The sequence below is a fragment of the Schistocerca serialis genome, chromosome 1 (genome assembly GCF_023864345.2).
Source record: "Schistocerca serialis cubense isolate TAMUIC-IGC-003099 chromosome 1, iqSchSeri2.2, whole genome shotgun sequence".
NCBI classification, from domain to species: Eukaryota; Metazoa; Arthropoda; class Insecta; order Orthoptera; family Acrididae; genus Schistocerca; species Schistocerca serialis.
In genome coordinates this window covers 199,949,714-199,969,726 of record NC_064638.1, presented here as the reverse complement: position 1 = coordinate 199,969,726, position 20,013 = coordinate 199,949,714, and the positions used below count along the sequence as shown (strand labels likewise).

The 20,013-nt window shown below is 38.8% G+C and overlaps 1 protein-coding gene across 2 annotated transcripts in view; it reads left to right on the top strand.

The window, feature by feature from the left end:
• Positions 1–20,013, top strand: part of LOC126465310 (anaphase-promoting complex subunit 1) — a 335,155-nt gene that overhangs the window by 302,651 nt on the left and 12,491 nt on the right. For both annotated transcript variants that reach the window (XM_050096297.1, XM_050096296.1), the window contains exon 32: positions 3,821–4,004. In XM_050096297.1, coding sequence (XP_049952254.1) covers positions 3,821–4,004 — 184 coding nt within the window. The remainder of the gene's footprint in view (positions 1–3,820; positions 4,005–20,013) is intronic.

Genomic DNA, 20,013 nt, shown 5'->3' with positions numbered 1-20,013 from the left:
GTTTTCAATCATCACCCAATCTGGGGTTTCAGATAGCATCTCCAATCAAACACTTGAATTTATTAAAAGAAATAACCCATTTCTCTAAGTAATCAAATGATATAGTATAGAAAGCCTTACTCTCTTTCTTAAATTTTGAAATCAAATTAATTATTTCTCAGCTAGGGTTCTCATTCTTTAATTTGTTCAAATTCATCTTGGTTTGCAAGCCAATAAAAATGGCAGTCTTCCTTTCATTTAGACGTCTTTGAGTCTCAATTAATATATTTCTCATTTCAGTTATCGACTCTTTATTCTTTTCCATGCTTTTTATATTGTTTTGAAACAGAGCCAAGTTTGACTGCAGAAACATGAAGTAAATTTCACTGATCACACTACTGAAAAAGTCTGAAATTATTGTACGTGTCCTGTCTTTGGCATCAAAATATTGATTTAATGGAATCTGAAGCTTAAGAATTCTCTCAACTGTGGGCATTAACGACAGCCATCATATTTTTGAGTGAGTCTGATGATTGACATCAATGTACAAACAGAACTGTTTCAGCTTCTCTGTCCTTACCATGTGTATTGAAAAATAAAATAATTAAAATTTTCATAATGATTGCTGGAATGTCAACAGTTAAGACTTCTGCAGCACTTGATATAGTATTGTGGAGTATATGAGCGGGGCAGCTGATTCTACATATTTTCCTAGTTCTTCTTTAATTTGGTGAAACTCATTCTGCCAGCCGCATCGACAAAGCGCTCTGAAGTTGATGTTGGTATTGTGTCCCGCAGTAAACATTTCAAATGTTCCTAACTTGCACTTATTGTTTGCATTATGTTTACAAATAATCATCTTATCAGATCACTATTCAGTTGGGAGCTGCCCAATTCTTCCACGTGGTGCTGCTTAAATAGTTCCAGCCCCATACTACTGGAGAAGTCTGGTATTTTCGTGAATTATGGTGCTAGATCTAGATGGTTCTTGTATCATTGATATGCAACATCATCTAGTGGAGATGCTGAGTTGCAGATAGGCACAACAAAAAGACTCTCAAAATTAAAGCTTTCGGCGATTAACGCCTTTGTCAACAATAGCCAATAGACAGTTTTGTGTGTGTGTGTGTGTGTGTGTGTGTGTGTGTGTGTGTGTGTGTGTGTGTGTGTGTGTGTGTGTGCACGCTTTTGTGTGTGCAAATATGTGTGTATGAAGATATGATAAATATGAAAAGTGATCTGTGTCGTGTGCATCTACAAGAGTTGTTGAGCAGCTGTCCTGTGTTCAGGATTAGTCAAGCACAAGTTAGGGAGGTATGAATGGAGTTCAAGTGCTGAGCCAACCATCCTTATTTAAATTTTCTCTAATTTTAGCAAATACTTTAAAATGGCTACCAAGATTATTCCCTCAGAGCACCCAAGGCTGATCTACTCTCCCAGCCTAGCCCAAATGTAAGTGCGTCTAATGAGTAATGGAATTAGTGTTGACAGCATATTAAACTCTAATCTTTCTGCCTTTCTATATCATTACCTGATCATTGATGGGATACTAAACTCTTAACTTTTCTCCTTTTTATGTTACTTGAAATAAATGAAAGCGCTGTAATGATTCCTTTGTCATGAGACTCACTTTTATTGTAGCTGTTATGGTGTCTCATATTTAACGTTTTTGTCTACAAGGTTGGTGATCATTTTCAAAAGGTAGCCCACTCTGAAAATCTAAATTTGAATTATTGTTATTGCTGTGATCTAAAAATCATGACCTACATTAAATTTTTGTTGTTGATTTCATCTTTTGGTGAAAAATCGAGTTGCTACATCCAGTAATCTACAGTTTGCTCTGCAGAACTTACTAACATCAAAACACTCTCAGACTTCAAATCTCAACCATTGAAGAAAATTAACACACCCTTATGTTGAGATTCAAAGGGCAGTGGCTGCACAGTGCCTTGAAGTTCATCAGCTTTGGATTTTTGGCCATTGTGGCAAATCAAATAGTGGCCAGTTAACAACCCATACTGGCGAACGCTGTTTGGCCACAGCACTTGCTTCCTGCATATGAAAATTAAAAAACAATATAGTGAAATGAATTCTTATTAAGATACAGCTTACAAAATATTTTTTATAAACTTCCAAAACAGAATAGAACAATGGAAGATCCTGGATGGATAAGAGCAACAACAACATGGGAAGGATAGATTGCCACTCACCATATTAGATGAGGTATTGAGTCACAGACAGGAACGTCAGAAAGAACGATAGAAATATTCAGCTTTCAGACAAAGTTATTCATCAGAAAGAAAGAACTCACACCCATTTACACATTCAGAATATAATCAAATTTGACATTACCTGTGATTGCATAAGCACTGTAGTCCAATGATGGCAATTTGCACAGGTCAAGGTGTGGCCGGGGAATGCAGTGTTGCCAGTGCCAAGTGACAGTTGCATTGTGGGCATAGAGAGACTTTGTGATTGGAGAAAGTGTATATTGTGCAAATTATATGTCTTGCTTGCTTTTGTAGAATTGTCGCCTGCCACCATCATTAGCCATGACAGCTCACAACAAATGGAATCAAAATTCACTAAATAACTCGCTATGATCACATTTATGCTCACAGTGGCAGCTACAACATTCACAGGGGAGCACTCGGTACACTGCTGAACATTCATTGGCTGTTGGATAATGGGTGACATCAAGTGCGTTTAATGAACCTAAACTCGACCGCCAAGTGCATTTAATGAGCCTAAACTCAGCTGCCGTCATTGTTGTCTCCAACTGTAGGAATATGAGTGCCCCATTGTCAACAATTTTGTGACTGCACGCTGTGCAAAAGTGAATGCTAAACTTTCATACTTCTGTGAGAAATTCCCTTTTGTGACAACATTATGTGTTTGGGGAAGTATCTGAACAGAGTAAATTGTATTTCAGAATGAATATTGGTTACCATTTTGGAACCATTGGTTATAGAAAAAATACTTTAGAAAAACTTATTTTCAATAGACAGCTAGCTAGCTAAGGACTTGGGGCCCATACACAGGCAGATAATTATGCCAGCAGATAATTCTGTAACCATAGTCAGTAAGACCTGTTTGTTGACAAAACTAATGAATTGTTGTTTTTGCAATATCTTTAAAGCATATCTTCTCTCATTATGGTCTCCAACTATAATTATCACTCGACAGACCAGACATTATACTCTAACTGATCCTCTTTATAGTTAAAAGTTTTGACAGAATTTTTTGAGTCAGTCCATTTGAACAGTGATGTGGCTTTATTTGCATATTAAAGTTTATGTACTTCAGTTGTTATGTGTACTATGTCATCTGTCTAAAACAAAGACTGTATGAACAGCAGACCTTGTGACAATATATTCAAATAATATCCAGCAGTTTTCACTAATTTCGAAACACATCCATGCTTCATTCTTCTTTAGTAACATTTTGTTCTGTTGCACTAAGTACAGTAAAAAGAAAAGTATACTATTACTACAAAACATGCAAACGGCATTGTAATTTTCTGTCATTACTGTGATAAAATATTGGAATACATAAAATTCTATTTAACTTTTTGATGAACTTTCAAAGAATGTGTTTTATTTTCATGTTCTTGAAGCGAAAGAAAGATCTCTGATGCCACATATAACCAAATTTCCTACAGTAGAAGGTAGTTATTGTAAAGCATTTCTATTGACAAAATTATGGAATGAAACAACGTATTATGTGTTTTTAATATAATACTTTTCATTGCTCTTCAACTGTTTTGTTCATATGTTTGTTATTAGTGAAATTAGTTGTCGTCATAATCATGTGAATCTCTCATATTGTGGTGTTGTAACAGACTGTTCAGAGTATGGCAACAGAACCAAATCATTTGTTGATGTGGCAACTGAAACTTGTAACAGCACAAGGAATCAGTCGTGCAAGTTGGCGCCAGGGGCAGTCTGTGCTGCCACTAGTTTCGTCGGACATGGCCTTGTCTGTAATTCAGAGAGTTTTACAGATACTGGATTCGTGGGAAACAGGTAAGCAGCATAGTGAATCTGGTTATAATTTCATATATTAATATTCTGTAAACCTATTATAAGGTTAAAGAAACATTTTTCCAAATACAGTAAGGGCTAAATTTTATTTTATTCTATGTTATCTTGCAAATTTGATTTCTGTGTCTTGGTTCTGATTTGTTATTGTATGAGGTGTGATTGGAAAGTTTTAAGAATGTGCTTCTAATTGTACAGTGGTGGTACTTACATGCTACTGTGATGCATCTCCTTCAAAATAGTCTCCTTCTGACTGAACACACTGACTCCAACAGTATTTCCACTTTTGGAAACATTCCTGGAAATTTTTTCCTGATGTGTGTTAAGGACACTCCCTGTATTTGCCTGGATGTGTTCAATCGAGTCAAATCGCTTCCCTTTCAGTGAAAATTTCAGTTTAGGAAACAGATAGAAGTCTGCAGGGGCCAAATCAGGGGAATATGGTGCTTCAGGAAGCACAGGAATTTTGAATTTGGTCAAAAATTCAATGATGGAGAAGGCACATGAGCTGGAGCATTGTCATGGTGTAGCTCCCAACTCTTGTCTTTCCACAGCGCACCTTTTCATGCAAACACTCAAGGACACATTTGTAATATTCCTGGTTAATTGTCTGTCCTCCAGAGGCAAATTCATTATGCATAGTTACCCGGTAGAATCGAAAAAAATCACCAACATTGTCTTCACCTTCGACCGACCTTACTGTGCTTTCTTCGGTTGTGGTGAACCTGGAGTCTTCCACTGCGAAGACTGCACTTTGGTTTCAGGATCATATCCATATACCCACAGTTTGTCACCTGTAATTACCATATATAACACATCTGGGTCATTTTTAGTCCAATTAACCTGTTCTTGGCACACTTCAAGTTGGTTTTGTCTTTGTTCACTTGACAACACTTTTGGAATGAATTTTGCGGACTTTCGGCACATGTTCCGATCTTCAGATAAAATTGACCGAACTGTGTAGCAACTTAAATTAAGTTCATCAGCCAATTCCCTAATTGTAACTCTATGATAAGATTGCACTAAGTCGCGAACTTTCACAACATTTTCATTCGTTTTTGAGGTGAAAGGACGGCCCGCACCGTGGTTCATCTTCAAATTATTTGCAGCCATTTTTAAACCTGTTGAACCAGACAGAAACATTTGACTGGCTCATACAATTATCTCCAAAAGTGTTTTTAATTGTTCATAAGTCTGAGAAGCTGATTTCCCGGTTTTAAAACAAAATTTAACACAAACTCGTTGCTCTGTTTTTATGTCAAATTTCACGCAGACGGAATCCGGCAACAAGCCCTAACAGACCTGCAACAATGAACTGAATAAGGGAAATGCAGTTTCCTGTCAGAGGACATTGAAGAACAAGACAATGACTCACTCCCCACTCTCCGAGTACCTGCCCACCAAACCAGTAAGCAGTAGCGGATCCATTCTTAAAACTTTCCAATCACACCTCATATGTATTAATGTGCTCAATATTAACATTTTGTAGTTAGGTAAGTGTAAAACTGAAATCGTATCCATAAAATATAAGTAACTGTGTTGTTGTCTTAGATCCAAAGACTGGTTTAATGGAAATCTCTTCACTAACATGTCCTGCGCAAATTTTTCCATCTCTGTGTAGCTACTGCAACTTACATCCCTTGAGCTGGCTTACTGTAATCACCCTCTTTAATTTCTACCTCCTACACTCCAACAATTCCCAAACTGACTATCCCTCGATGCCTCAGGATGTGTCCTATTAACTGCCTCCTCGTTTTTCAGATTATGCATACATTTCTTTTTACTCCAGTTTGATTTAGCACCTGTTCACTGGCGCGGGGAGGGCAAAGGATAGCAGGGTAGAGGTGGAGGAAGGTGTGGTGCTGCTTGTGGGATGTACAGGAATGTGGTGGGGACAGAGTAGGGCTGCTGGGCGCAGTCACGAGGCTTAGGAGGGAGGGGGAGGGCAGCGGAAAAGGAGAGAAGTAAAGAAAATGGAGTGGGAGTGGAAAGGGGATAGGTTTGTGGGGGACAGGGACTAGTGAAAGTTGAGGTCAAGGAAGGTTTACACAATCAAATGTAGGGTGTATTTCAGGGAGTGTTTCTACCTACACAGTTCAGAAAATCTGAAGTTGGTAGGCAGAATCTAGATGGCACAGGCTGTGAAGCAGTCATTGAAGTGGAGAATGTTGTGTGGGCAGCATATTAAACAACTGGGTGGTCCAGTTGTCTCTTGGCTACAGTTTGTTAGTGGCTTTTCATGTGGGCAAACTATACTTTCAGCCTGGTTCATAGATAAAAAACCTGTTTTCACATGTAGTCCTGCCTTTGATGGGATAGGTGATGTGTGTGACTGAACAGGAGCAGGTGGTGGTGGGAGGACATGCAGGACAGGTCTTGCATCTAGGTCTGTTGCAGAGATGTAGGCCATCAGGCAAGAGGTTAAGAGCCGGAGTGGAATAAGTAGTACAAGGATATGGCGTGGGTTCAGTGGACAGCAGAATACCACTGTGCGAGGGTGAGAACGATAGTGGGTAGGATGTTTGTGTCAGACCATGGCAAGAAGTAGGTAAAACTTTGCCAGAGAATGTGATTCAGTTACTCCGGTCCTGGGTGGTATCTAGTGACAAGGGGAGTGCTCCTTCGTGGACAGACAGTGTATGTGGAAGGTTTTAGGTGACTGGAGAGACAAGACACAAGAGATCTGTTTCTTTACAAGGTTGTTCGGGTAATTTCTGCTTGTGAAGGCATCACTGCGTATATTTGGAGAGCGACTGCTCATCGCTACAGGTATGACGACCATGAGTGGCTAGACTGTATGGAACAGACTTCTTGGTATGGAATGGGTGCCAGCTGTCAAAGTGGAAGTATTGCTGATGGTTGGTGGGTTTGATATAGACAGAGGCACTGATGTGGCCTTGAGGTGGAGGTCAACATTGAGGATGTTGGCTTGTAGGGTTGAGGGAGACCAAGTGAATGAATGGATGTGAAGATGTGGAGGTTCTGGAAGAATGTGGATAGGGTGCCCTTCCTTGTTCCAAATCACGAAGTAGTCGACATTGAATCTGAACTAGCTAAAGGGTTTGGGTAAAGGAACAGGAACTGTGGAGAAAAGGTAGAAGAAATGGTTGTGTCTTTTGTATAGGAGGATAGGTTGCAGATAATAGGCTGAAGTTAATGATGTGCAAAAGCAGAGATTCTTCCAGTGAGGGCACAGAACCTGGGTGGTTGGGTTTATGGACTTAAGAAAGCAGGGAGAATGTAGGAATGTGGGAAGCGGTACAGGTGAGGAGAGAGAGAGAGAGAGAGAGAGAGAGAGAGAGAGAGAGAGAGAGAGAGAGAGAGAGAGAGACTCAGGGAAGAAGTTCTGAGATGGACCTAAGGATTTGAGGAGGGTCTAGAGATTCCATTGGATTTCTGAAATTGGGTCAGTGTGGCAGGGTTTGTAGATGGGCAAATCTGACAGCTGGTAGAGTCCCTCAGCCAGGTAATCTCTCTAATTCAAAACTACAGTGTCTTTGTTGGCAGGTAGGATTGTGAGGTTGGGATCAGCTTTTAGGTGGTAGATAGCTGTTCTTTCTGTGTCTGTAAGGTTGCCTAATGCTCCCTTTATAACTCTCAACCACCTTCAGTTCTTCCAACTTATCCAAGTCCCTTCTCCTTAATTTTGTACCTTTCTGTAATTTCTTCAGTTTTAATATGCACTTTGTAAACAGTAAACTATGGTCAGAGTTCATGTCTGTTCTGTTAAACGTGCTGCAGTTTAAAATCTAGTTTCCAAATCTCTTTCTTACCAATATATAATCTATATGAAACGTTGCTATGTCTCCAGATCTCTTCCACATATACAGCCCCTTTGCATGCTTTGTAAACCAAGTGTTTTCAGTAATTAAATCGTGCTCTGTGCAGCACACTGGGGTCTGAAGCTTTGTGTTTCATTTCTTTTCTGAAGTCTGAGTTCTCCACCTCCTCTTCCTTTCCATCTGTTACATAAAATCTCCCATGACAATTAACTTTTTGTCTTTTAAAGAACTGAATAATTTCTTTTTTTCACAGTACAATGTTTCAGTCTCTTCATCATCTGTGCTACTAGGTATACAGGGTGAGTCACTAGCTATTGCCACCAAGAATAACTTCGAAAGTATGATAGGAGGTGAAAAGTTTGTGGGACAAAAGTTTTATGGGACAATGGGGCCATTTGGTTTTATGTTGTTAGGTGGGTTTCCTTCAGAGATATGAAGTAAACTTTTCTTTTTCTTTTTTTCAAATGGGATACAATAGTTTGGTACTTATTTTCTGGTAGCAGATATCATGACGAATCCAATGATGTGTAACAGTAAGGTCTTTGAAGGTCAACAAAGGTCACAAAGGTGGCATGAAAGTCCATTTACAGGTGTTCAAGGTGATGACCATTGGCATCAATGTAGTGCTGCAATCTTCTTATCATGGATTGAGTGGTATTCCGTATCACATTGGCACTTATCGAAGCACTTGCTCTGACAATTTTCTCTCGCATGTCTTTAGGTGTAGCTGGAACGTATTTATAAAAAATGTCTTTTACGAATCCCCACAAGAAAAAATCCAGAGGCATCAAGTCTGGTGAATGAGCCGCCCAAGACGCATCTCCTCCGCGTCCAATCCAATGATTTGGGAGTTGTCTCTGCAACTCACTTCTAGCCATCAGTGTGAAATGTGCAGGACACCCATCGTGTTTACACCACATTCTGTTCCTTGTTCCTAAAGGTATTTCTTCCAATAACAGACCTAATGTTTTCTGCAGGAATGTGGTATACTTCCTACCATTAAGATTTCCTTCAGTGAAACAGGGGCCTATAATCCTGTCCTAGAGAACCCCACACCATGCAGTCACTGACCACGGTTTTTGGTGTGCAACTTACCACTGCCAATATGGATTTTCAGTTGCCCTTTAATGCATGTTATGCAAATTAACATTTCCATGGTTCGTGAATGTAGCCCTATCACTAAATAAACTCAAAATAATAAATGTGTTATCCCTCTGACTCTGAAGTTGAGCCCATTGGCAGAATTCAGTGCGATGCATACAATCCGTACCAGTTAATTCTTGGTGGAAACTGATATGGTAAGGATGATATTTATGGTGATGCAGAACACGAAAAGCACTACTCTGGCTCACGCCAGATTCCCTTGCGATTTGACGCAAACTAACACAAGGATCTCGAAACACAGTGGCAAGAGTGCCAATTTCCGTTTCCTCGTTAGTAACTTTCCTTTGCCAGACATGTTTCCGATGTGTTAAAGATCCAGTTGTTCTCAGTTTATCATACACATATTTAAATGTAGATGTGTAGGGTGAATACGTTGAGGATATCTTTCAGCATATAAGTCTCTAGCTCTCCTGAATTTTGTTGGCATTCTGTAAATGAGGATCATATTGACTTGTTTTTCAAAGGAATACATTATTCACATTCCCTCGGTTCGACGATACTAGTCTTACCATTCCTATTAGTGTTGTATTACGAAACTGTTGAATGTTGTTTGGATGTCAATGGCACATTAGATGGATACGTCGTATTCAGCGAATATTTACTGTCTGTACGATATACGAAAGAAAATTGTGAGAGCATTGTAACATTACATGAGTATGTCCTATATAGTCGGATCTACTTTGCGTCGCATGAGTGTAGGGGAGTCAAAACCAGTAGTGACCCATGCAGTCATATGAACTTCAGATTTTTTTTATACATGTCATTCATTTCTAAATTTTATTGATTATTTACAGTTTAAAGAATTTAATGATGTACAAAATTTAATAGATAACGAGTTTTAATGAGATAGATATAAATATGTTTTGACATAGCAAATCACCTTGTTGCATTATGCATGATATGTTTTCTCTTTGTAAGGGGGGGGGGGGGGGGGGGGAAGCACTTCCGTGTTGCTAGAGTGTGCAATCAAGTAGTCATCAAGTGTGGATCTATTGTAACTTTCATGAATGAGCATAGAATTGTTAATTTACAACCCGCAGTTGTTTTAAAAATTATTCTAGGGAACAACGACCCAACTTTGGTGCAAACAAATCGCGCACGAATTCTCAAATATCTGCACGGAGTTTAAGATACGTGGCTGGATAATCGGGCATTATCATGGCGTGTATGATTCAGTGACATTAACCACAATTTACGGACATTAGCTTGATCATAACTATCAAAGACTTATATGAGTGGCATAGTAATCGTCTTGATGCGTAAAGCAAGCGAGAAGCGATTTACTGTCAGGATATGACAAATATTAATCATTGCATCGTCAACTTGTTGATATGTTGCTTAGCAACTCATAAACGGATGGTGATAGAATTATTGAAACTATCTTTTAAGTATTAATGACCACTACACACACATCAGAAACTAATTACTCTAACTGTGAGTGACTTCTGGATTGGATAAGGTTTTTTTTAAATAAACTTCTTTCGAGGTTGAGACTTTATCAATGGTGTCACACTCATTCAGTTTAGTAGAACGATAGATAGTACTAGTTATGCCACTATTTATAGTTTTAAAAGAAAGGAGAACACATACCTGTTTTTCTTTTGAGAAATGTTCATACTTCAATCATCAGTCTTCTCAAACCAGAGGCACGAGTGATGCTCCCTCACAGCACTATGATATTGTGAACCACCACACACATGTGCCCCTTCTCACTACATTTCTGCATTGAAAACCCTGAGATAAGAAGATTGCAGCACTGCACTGATACCAATGGTCATAACTTCGAACACCTTCTGTAAATGGATGTTCATACCACCTTTGTGACCTTCATTGACCTTCAAAGACCTTACTTACTGTTGCACATCATTGGATCTGTCTTGATAGCCGCTATCATAAAATAAGTACCAAACTATAGCATCTCACTTAAAAAAAGAAGAAGAAGAAGAAGATGACCTTCATATCTCTGACATGACCCCACCTAGCAACAAAAAACCGATGTCATATTATGGCCCCCGTTGTCCCATGCAACATTTGTCCCACAAACTTTTCAGCTACTATTGTACTTTCTGGGTTATTCTAGGTGACAATAGTTAGTGACTCACCCTGTACCCTGTATATAAATGTACTACTGTGGTGAGTATTGTCTTTGTCTACCTTGGCTTGGACAATGTGTTCACTGTTCTGTTCACAGTATTTCACTCAGATTCTTATTTTCTTATTTATTATAAAACCTACTCCTGCAGTACTCCAGTTTGATTTTGTGGTGGTAACACTGTACTCTATCTAACCAGAAGTCTCGGATGTACTGTCAATGCACTTCACTAATTCTCATTCTATCTGATTTCAACATATCTATTTATCTTTTCAAATTATCTTGCTGCCTTCTGTGTTAAGGTATCGAATGATCCACAGTCCGAGCTGTAGAATGCCAGATTTGTTTTTTTCAACAATATGAATGTGAGTAGATTGCTACTCACCACATAGAAGAGGCGCTGAGCAGCGGGCGGGCACGTTTCAAAGTTTATTTAACACTTTGGCTGCTTCAGGTGTGCTTGATACATACCAGGCTGAGCACTGTCATTATCATGTGCTAAGTAGCCTGCTTTTGGTCTTGTACTTGCCTCATCCTGTGCTGAATACCTTTGGAGTGCTTTATGCAGTACCTCCTTCTGTCACTCTAAGATCTGTCACTATTGAGACAAGAATTACTGTAGGTGTGAAAATTAATGTCTCACTGTGAAACTTTTCTGCAAATTTAAGGTTATTATAATCTGCAGAGATGTAAAGATGGTTTTGTCTTCAATAGTTTATGTCCAATGGTGGGAACCTATTCCAAAAGTTACTAAATGAGTGATATGCAATCATGCTGTCCATTAGAAATGGTACAGGGTGTCAAAGAGGCTGTTATAGAGGAACTGCACAATGTCATCACTGTTTTCCCAGCATAGCACTTGCTCTTCTCATAACACACCATATTAATTACTTGGAAGAAAATACAGTATTTGTACCCATTTTATTCTGTAACTTCAGTTTTTATATGAATTTCCAACCCTGTGTCTCGTTATTTCAGAGCATCATGTTTTCCTAGTTTCATTCTCCTTTATTTGTAATATTGATATGAAAAATAAGTGCAACAAATGATTTATAATTGCCATGGCACACAATTTCAATTGATTTATAGTTGTCATTACACACAATTTCAAGCATTTGTCCTATTCACCCAATTGATTTATCTTAAGAAAGTAAATAACAGAAGTTTTCATTTTTAAATTTGAACATTTTTGGTGAGGCTTTACTGTGAATGTTATTAAATGAAACAACAAGTTTATTGTCACCAGTCACAATTTATTTATTTCTGTGTTGTGTTTCAGAGGTTTAAATCTCCATTGTTATGTGGGTTAATGCTATGTGTATGTGTTGTGTTACAGCTTTAGGCTAACCTGTGGCATTGTGTAGTAGAAGAAGTCAAAAACATTATTCCAGTGCATGGCTCACAGTTATGTGGAGGTTCTCACAGAGCAAAGTGGGACTAACCCACTTGTTTTCATACCACTTGTGATGTTAATTTTTTTTTTCCTTTCCTGATATATTTTATTTGATAGTAAATCCACAATAGTTACACAAAATAGCTAATTCCTTATTCATGCAGTATTTCAATAAAATTTATTATTCACTGGATAGTTTCAAACTTCTGATCATAATAATACATTTGGTTCCTAATAGAAACATTTTATTTTGTGGAATACTTACAAACCAGTTGAGGGTGAAATTTTTATAAGCAAATAGTAGTTTATTTTTAAATTTTACAGTTCATTTGAAAGCCCTCATTCTCCACTTTTCAACAAATGTTTGGATTTTCCCAAAAACTTCACATTTCAAAACTTATTAATATTCAAGATTTTGGTGGGTGTTTTAAAGTTTTCCAATCGTAAATCGTGGTTATTACCAAAACTCAGTACCCTAGTTTCATAATCCTGAATTTTCTTATTTCAAAACTGTCTTCATTCATTAAAATAACATGTTTGTTAATTATTTAAGTTAGAAAAGTTCACTTTCTCCAAACTTTTTGGCGGGCATTGGGAATCCTCATGTTTCTTAAAATCAACCTCATAAAGTATAGAAGTAACTATTATTTTTGCCATTTTCTGTTTGTCCAGGTTGTAGGTGAAAGAAATTACATCATTGTCTATCATGTACTTTAGTTTTCATGTTTTTATGTCATTATTTAATATGTAATAAGTGTGGTTTTTATCATTTTGTGATTTCTGTTTTTACATGTGTCTGTAAATAGGTATGGCTTACTGCCAGTCTCTGCATGGCTACCAAAACATAAATGTCATGTTACAGGTCCATTGGAAGCTATCATTCAAGTTCATAATGATCATGTAATTTGCAGTTTATGGTCAACAGTCATTATGTTAATGTCTTGTAGGCAGCCTTTATTTAGCGTGATTTCCCTAAATCACTCCAGGCAAATGCCGGGATGGTTCCTCTGAAAGGGCACGGCTGACTTCCTTCCCCATCCTTCCCTAATCCGATGAGACCGATGACCACGCTGTCTGGTCTCCTTCCCCAAACCAACGAACCAACCTTTATTTAGCAATCAAAATGTACAGTCTGTGGTGAATTTTGTAAATTAATGTGTTAGTCTGCCACCAGAGAACTTTGTTATTTGGTGCTTATTAGTGTAATCTAACCTTATTTGAATATTTAGATTTCTGTTTGTTACAAAGATGATCAACAAAGAGACTACATTCTGTGGAAATAAATATGAAAGATCAAAAACCAGTTACTGCATTGTGGTGTACATTACTTAATATATTTTGTCAAATGTCTTAACTGTTGGGAGATAATCAACAGTGAGAGACAACTGCGGCTTAGTAAAGCTACAAGGTCTTTGATTGATTGAAAGAATGAACAAAAATACAAATATAAAAGTAAGAATAAATCCAGTGGCCACAGGCGCTTTATTCTGTTGTGTTACATCAAATACCCAATCACACTTCGTAAACATTGAAGGCAGCATTCCTTTCACCCGGGACCCATCCCTCCCCCCTCCGGACCTCCTCCTCTCTCTCTCTCTCTCTCTCTCTCTCTCTCTCTCTCTCTCTCTCTCTCTCACACACACACACACACACACACACACACACACACATTGTCAATGTAACATAATAATAGTGTGTTGTGTGTATATATACAGGGTGTCCCAGAAATGATGCAACAGACACTGATGCATTGTAGAGAATGTCTTAAGGAATAAATCAAGGATAGGAAACCATGCCCAGAATCATCATCCAATGACACTACAGATTGTTGGAGTTATAGGTGCCAGCATCTGCCACAAGGCCACCCCTTCAACAGCAAACATGACTTTGTACACTGACAGACCATAGGCGAAACATCTTGCGATATTGTTTGTTATTCAGGTATTGTGACTGATTGTCACAATTACCAGTGGAGGAAATGGAGCTAGCTGCTGCATGGAAAGGACTTGTCTCTTATGAATGTGATGTTCTGTTGCATCAATGGATGACAGTTTCGTATATGTGTTTCCATCTGCTGTTTATTTTTCGTATGGAACACTTTAAAATCAACAGTGTTCTTCAGTATATAAGAGGGGAAAAGAAACTGCAGGTAGAAACCAGTGTCTGAAACCATCATCCACAGAGACACGTGTCTCTGTCCTCAATTTGTTCTTGAAGGCACTCTCAACAACTACTCCAAGTTTGTCACAACATTTGTGTGACACCTTGTATATAAAAAACATCCATACTGGTTTGAGACTTGTTGCAAAATAGTGTTTGGGTGTGTTTGGGTTTTTTATATGCTCATTGCACTAGATTATAGATGCCATCTTTGCTCCCTTCAATGATCACAAAGTGTGATTACGCATGTGATGAAAAACATGACAAAATAAAGAGCTTGTGACCACTAGAAGTATTTTTACTTTCACATTTATATTTTTGTTCATTCTTTCAAGCAAAGACTATGAGCCACAAACTGATATAGTATTTTCATCTTCATCTTCTTCTTCTACTTCTAGACAGTGCCACAGGTTACCCTACAGTCATAGTAATAATTCTCATGTGAGGGTCAGTCAAAAATTAATACCTTCTTTTTTTTCTCCTTAAATAAAGTTTGTTAAGTGAAAAATTTGAATTTGCCACTATTCCGTGGGTTCTTCTCTAATGCACTGCAGTAGTAACTTTCTATGTCAACAGATGCCAGTACTACAGTTGCATGCAGACTAACTGACAGGCTTTTGTGATAGAAATATTGAGTGCAGAATGTGAAAACCCATTTGTATTTATGAAAGACTGAAAAATGTGTACGGTGATGCAACAGTGGACATCAGCACTTACATGATGGGTTCATCACTGTAACGAAGCTGAAGGGCAAACTCGGTTTGCTGATGAATTGCAGAGCAATAAGCCGATGACTGCAAGGACTACACGCAACATTCAGTGAGTCAGTGATACTATTTGTGGTGACCGCAGGGTGACTGCAGATGATTTGTATTGCATTACCTCCCTCAATGAAGCCAGTGTGATGATGACTATTCGACAACTGGGATACTCAAAAGTTTAAGCAGCTTGGGTACCAAGAATGTTTAACGATTAGAATAAAGAGGCAAGGAAACGACTGCCTCCCCACTCTTGCACCGCAGCACTTCTGTTTGGAGGGAAAAGAGTTTCTGGAAAAAATTGTGATCAGAGACGAAATGGGTTCATTTTTTTTGAAGCAGAATCAAGGAGGTAGTCAGTGGAATGGCATCACAGAAACTCAATGAAGTGGAAAAAGTTCAAAAGCACATGAATTGCAGGACTAGTTATGGCTATAGTGTTCTGGGATGCAGAGGGTGTGATTATAGTTGATGGTTTGGACCAGAAATGCACAATAAATTCTGTACAATAAGTCATAACTCTCAAACAGTGTAAAGCATATCTTCAGCAAATTCACCCAATAAAGGCTGTGGCAGATGTTCGTCTTTTGCATGACAATGCAAGACCACACACCAGTTGTCACACCACTGAAGAGACTGTGTACATGTGGAAATTGGATGGGAAGTCTTGCCTCATCCCCAGTGCAGCCCTGATTTTGCATCATCAGGCTTCTGTCTGTTCAGACCACTAAATGAACATTAATATGGTATTAACTTTGAAAGTGAGGAGTCCATGTGTCAGTGGTTTTGGAAGCAGGACTGTGTGTTTTATTACACTGGAATACATGCCCTTCCTGAAAGATGGACCAAAACTGTGATAATGCTTGTTTGTCTCAGTTGATTGAAAACTCTTATTGTAGTTCCAAGTTTGATTGAATGTCTCTGTTCTGAATCCTTCCAGCTGTGAGGAGAGAGCATAATCCACTTACGTCTTCCAAAGGGAAGTGTGCCATTCCAGATTTTTAATGAAATTAAAATTGTTTGTGGCGATGGTGTGATGAATCGCACTATTGCGTACAACTGGTGTCACGAGTTTGAAGCTGGTGGAACAAATGTTCCAGATGAACAAAGGAGTGGGTGTCCGGCAATTTTGACTGATAAGGGGCTGAACAGGATGGAAAAAATGACTCGACTTTGGGTGAGATGAGTGCAATGTTTCCAAAAATCTCCAGATCTCTTCTGCATGAAATAATCACTGAAACACTTGGTTTTCGAAAATTGTGTGCAAGAGTGGTCACGAAAACAGCTCACAGATCAAATCGAAGTCAAAAGAATTGCAACTTCATGAGAATTTCTTGAGTGCTTTCAACTGGAAGGTGTCCGCCCCGGTAGCTGAGTGGTCAGTGTGACAGACTGCCAATCCTAAGGGCCCAGGTTCGATTCCCGGCTGGGTCGGAGATTTTCTCCGCTCAGGGACTGGGTGTTGTATTGTCCTAATCATCATCATTTCATCCCCATCGACGCGCAGGTCACCGAAGTGGCGTCAAATCGAAAGACCTGCACCAGGCGAACGGTCTACCCGACGGGAGGCCCTAGTCACACGACATTTCCAACTGGAAGGTGAACAATTCCTTGACACTGTTGTGGCTGACGATGAAACATGGGTGGCTAATTACACCCCTTAGATGAAATAGTAACACTGGGGAACAGTTTGTTACAGAGTTTCTGTTGAGTTTGATTTTTGAACTGTTTATGGGTGTAATAGGCATGCCGATTTGAAAACTGTAGTTTGTTTTCTTCTACCATGTCAAGTTTTTTCCCTATATCTTACATGAATGTGACCACTCTCCTTGAGACTGAGCATGGAGCACAGCAGGCACAATTGCTCTCCAATTGGCTGACACAAACCTCACCGTAGCAGAACGGTGACAGGTTCATATTGTCTAGACAAGTTCAGTTTGCTTGAGTTACTGTAGATATTGAGTGTTGCTGTGATACAGTGAAGCACATTCCAACATGGAGACAAGAGTTCTTGTTCGTATGCAAGGTAATCAGTGTTTAGTTTTTATTTACATATGAACTGAAACCTTTCTCTCTGTCTGTGTCTGGTAGTTTGCGTTGTAAGTGCATAAACAGCCCTGATTCATGTTGTTATGTATATAGCAGTTTTACTTTTCCTAGTCAAAGGGCAAACATCAGTACATATGTCAGGCAAGTCTATTGTGCATATTTTAAAATGAAAATTGGTGATCAAGGTAAACTGTGGATTCCTTACAAAGTGTGCAAGCAGTGTGTTGAGATTCTCCGGATGTGGATGAAAGGAATGCGTGATAAATTTACGATTTGGTGAGAGCTCAGAGATCACTCAAGTGATTAGGCCTATTACTTTTGTGTAGTGAAAAACATAAGAATATAACAAGAAAAACAAGTATAAAGTAGATGAATTGAAATGAAATATGTGGTGAGGGCCTTCCAGTGGGTAGACCCGATTGCCTGATGCAAGTCTTTTGAGGTGACGCCACTTCGGCAACTTGCACGTCGATGAGGATGAAATGATAATGATGAAGATTACACAAACACCCAGTCCTTGAGCAGAGAAAAATCTCCAACCCAGCCGGGAATCGAACCTGGGCCCCTCGGCATGACAAACCAGTGCACTGTCCACTCAGCTACAGTGGCAGACATAAAGTAGATTATCCTAGTTTACCATCAGCTATATGGTCATGCCTCATTCAGCTGAAATCCCAGTGCCAGTTTTCAAAGAATTACCCTCTTTGGAAATACAGGAGTACAAGTCTGGTAAAGACTGAGGTGACCCCAGCGACAAACACTTTGGTACCGAAGATGATTCCCTGATGATTCTGTTTGTAAGGGATTTGAGCAGCTTGAGTCAAATGATATGGCATGAGATTTGGTATGATACAAAAAAACTTGAGAACTGTTAGCATCAAGACTGCACGAGAAGAAATTTTTGAAAATAGGAGCTAAGTAACCTACTTTTGATCAAGAGAAAGAGATTTCTGCAGTACTTTTGAAGTGATCATGTATTTATATATTGCCATAATGTACATGGTTTATTGGAAGACATAGGAATTTCAGCTTATAACAGAAATGGATGGTGCATGTTCTTCGATAGTCCCAAAGCGAAGTACGAAGTGTGTCCACCTTCACAATGGAAATTAATTTGGCTAAGTCCGAGGAGGCCATTCAGTTTGTTTGCGTGAAGAATATGAATACATAAAGAGAGTAACTGACTTGTTGCAATATCCCATGCACAAATGGATCATCTGTGTTGACTTTAAAATGCTCTGCTTCCTCCTTAATGAGCAAATCGGATATATTGAGTATCCCTGTTATTTCTGCATGTGGGATAGCAGAGAGCCCGTGAGAAGCATTGAGTGAAGTTGAATTGGCCCCAAGATCAGAGCTGAGACCAGGTATCCAGTCATTCTATATCAGCCACTTGTTGACCGAATGAACATTATACTTCCACCTATGCAAATAAAACGGGTCTCATGAAGCAATTTATTAAAGTTTTATCAGTTGAAGGAGACTGATTGAAGTATCTCATTTTAGCATTTCCTAGCCTGTCGTATGAAAAGAGAAAGGCCGGTATGTTTGATGGTCCTCAAATTCGGCAGCTCATTAAAGATCAACAATTTATGAGATCAATGACAGAACTTAAAAAGAATGATTGGTTGCCATTCAAAAACATTGTCAAATAGTTTCTTGGAAATACATGAGTACAGAATTACACCAAAATTGTCCAGAAACTCTTACAGAGCTTCAAACTGCTTGGTTGCAAAATGAGCCATCAGATTGCATTTTTCATATAGCCATCTTGCTGACTTCCTGGAAGGTCTTGTTGCAGTCAGTAATGAGCAGGGTGAGTGATCCCACCAGGATTTGAAGGCCATGGAGGCATGGTATTAAATGAGATTGGATGTAGGTATGATGGGTGACTATTGTTGGAGTTTCAAGCTAGAATGTCCACAGATTAAACACCCCAGAAGAAGCATTAAGTGAACATTTTTATCTTAATATGTATGTTTACCATTCGGCAAAGAAACTGTACTGTTTGTGTGAACATTATTTAATTTGCAGTAATTATTTGGAGCCTTTGTATGAAGAAAACGATTCTTTGTGAACAGTATATTTGGTAAGTTTCCACTTTATTTTCGTTGATATGCACATTCTGTGTGACTTTTGAGGCAGAGGGGCTATTCTGTAGCTTAAAAACTTAACATAATAGACAAAAACCATAGTTATTTTGGATGCTGAGGCCAAAGTTAGTCAGAAACCTTTCACAGATCTAAGACAAACAGATTGTTGTTCTCCAGTGTACTCAATGCAGTGATGACATCCCTCCTCACCATCAATGAAAAAATTCGAAACTGTTGTTTTGACCTGAAAAATTATGTCTTGTCTCTTTTGAGGCTGTAAAGCAATTCTTCTCATTAAATTTTTGCCCCAGGGGAAACAGTTGAAGTTGCACTGTACTATGAAATCCTATAAGACTATAAAGAGAAGTACAGAACAAAAGAAGGGGAACATTAACAAAGGGAGTGTGTTTGTTACATGACAGCGAACGTCCACTCCCAGCCAGAGCCACAAAGCGACTCTATGATTCATTCAGTTGGGACATCAGCAACCACCACCCTCACAG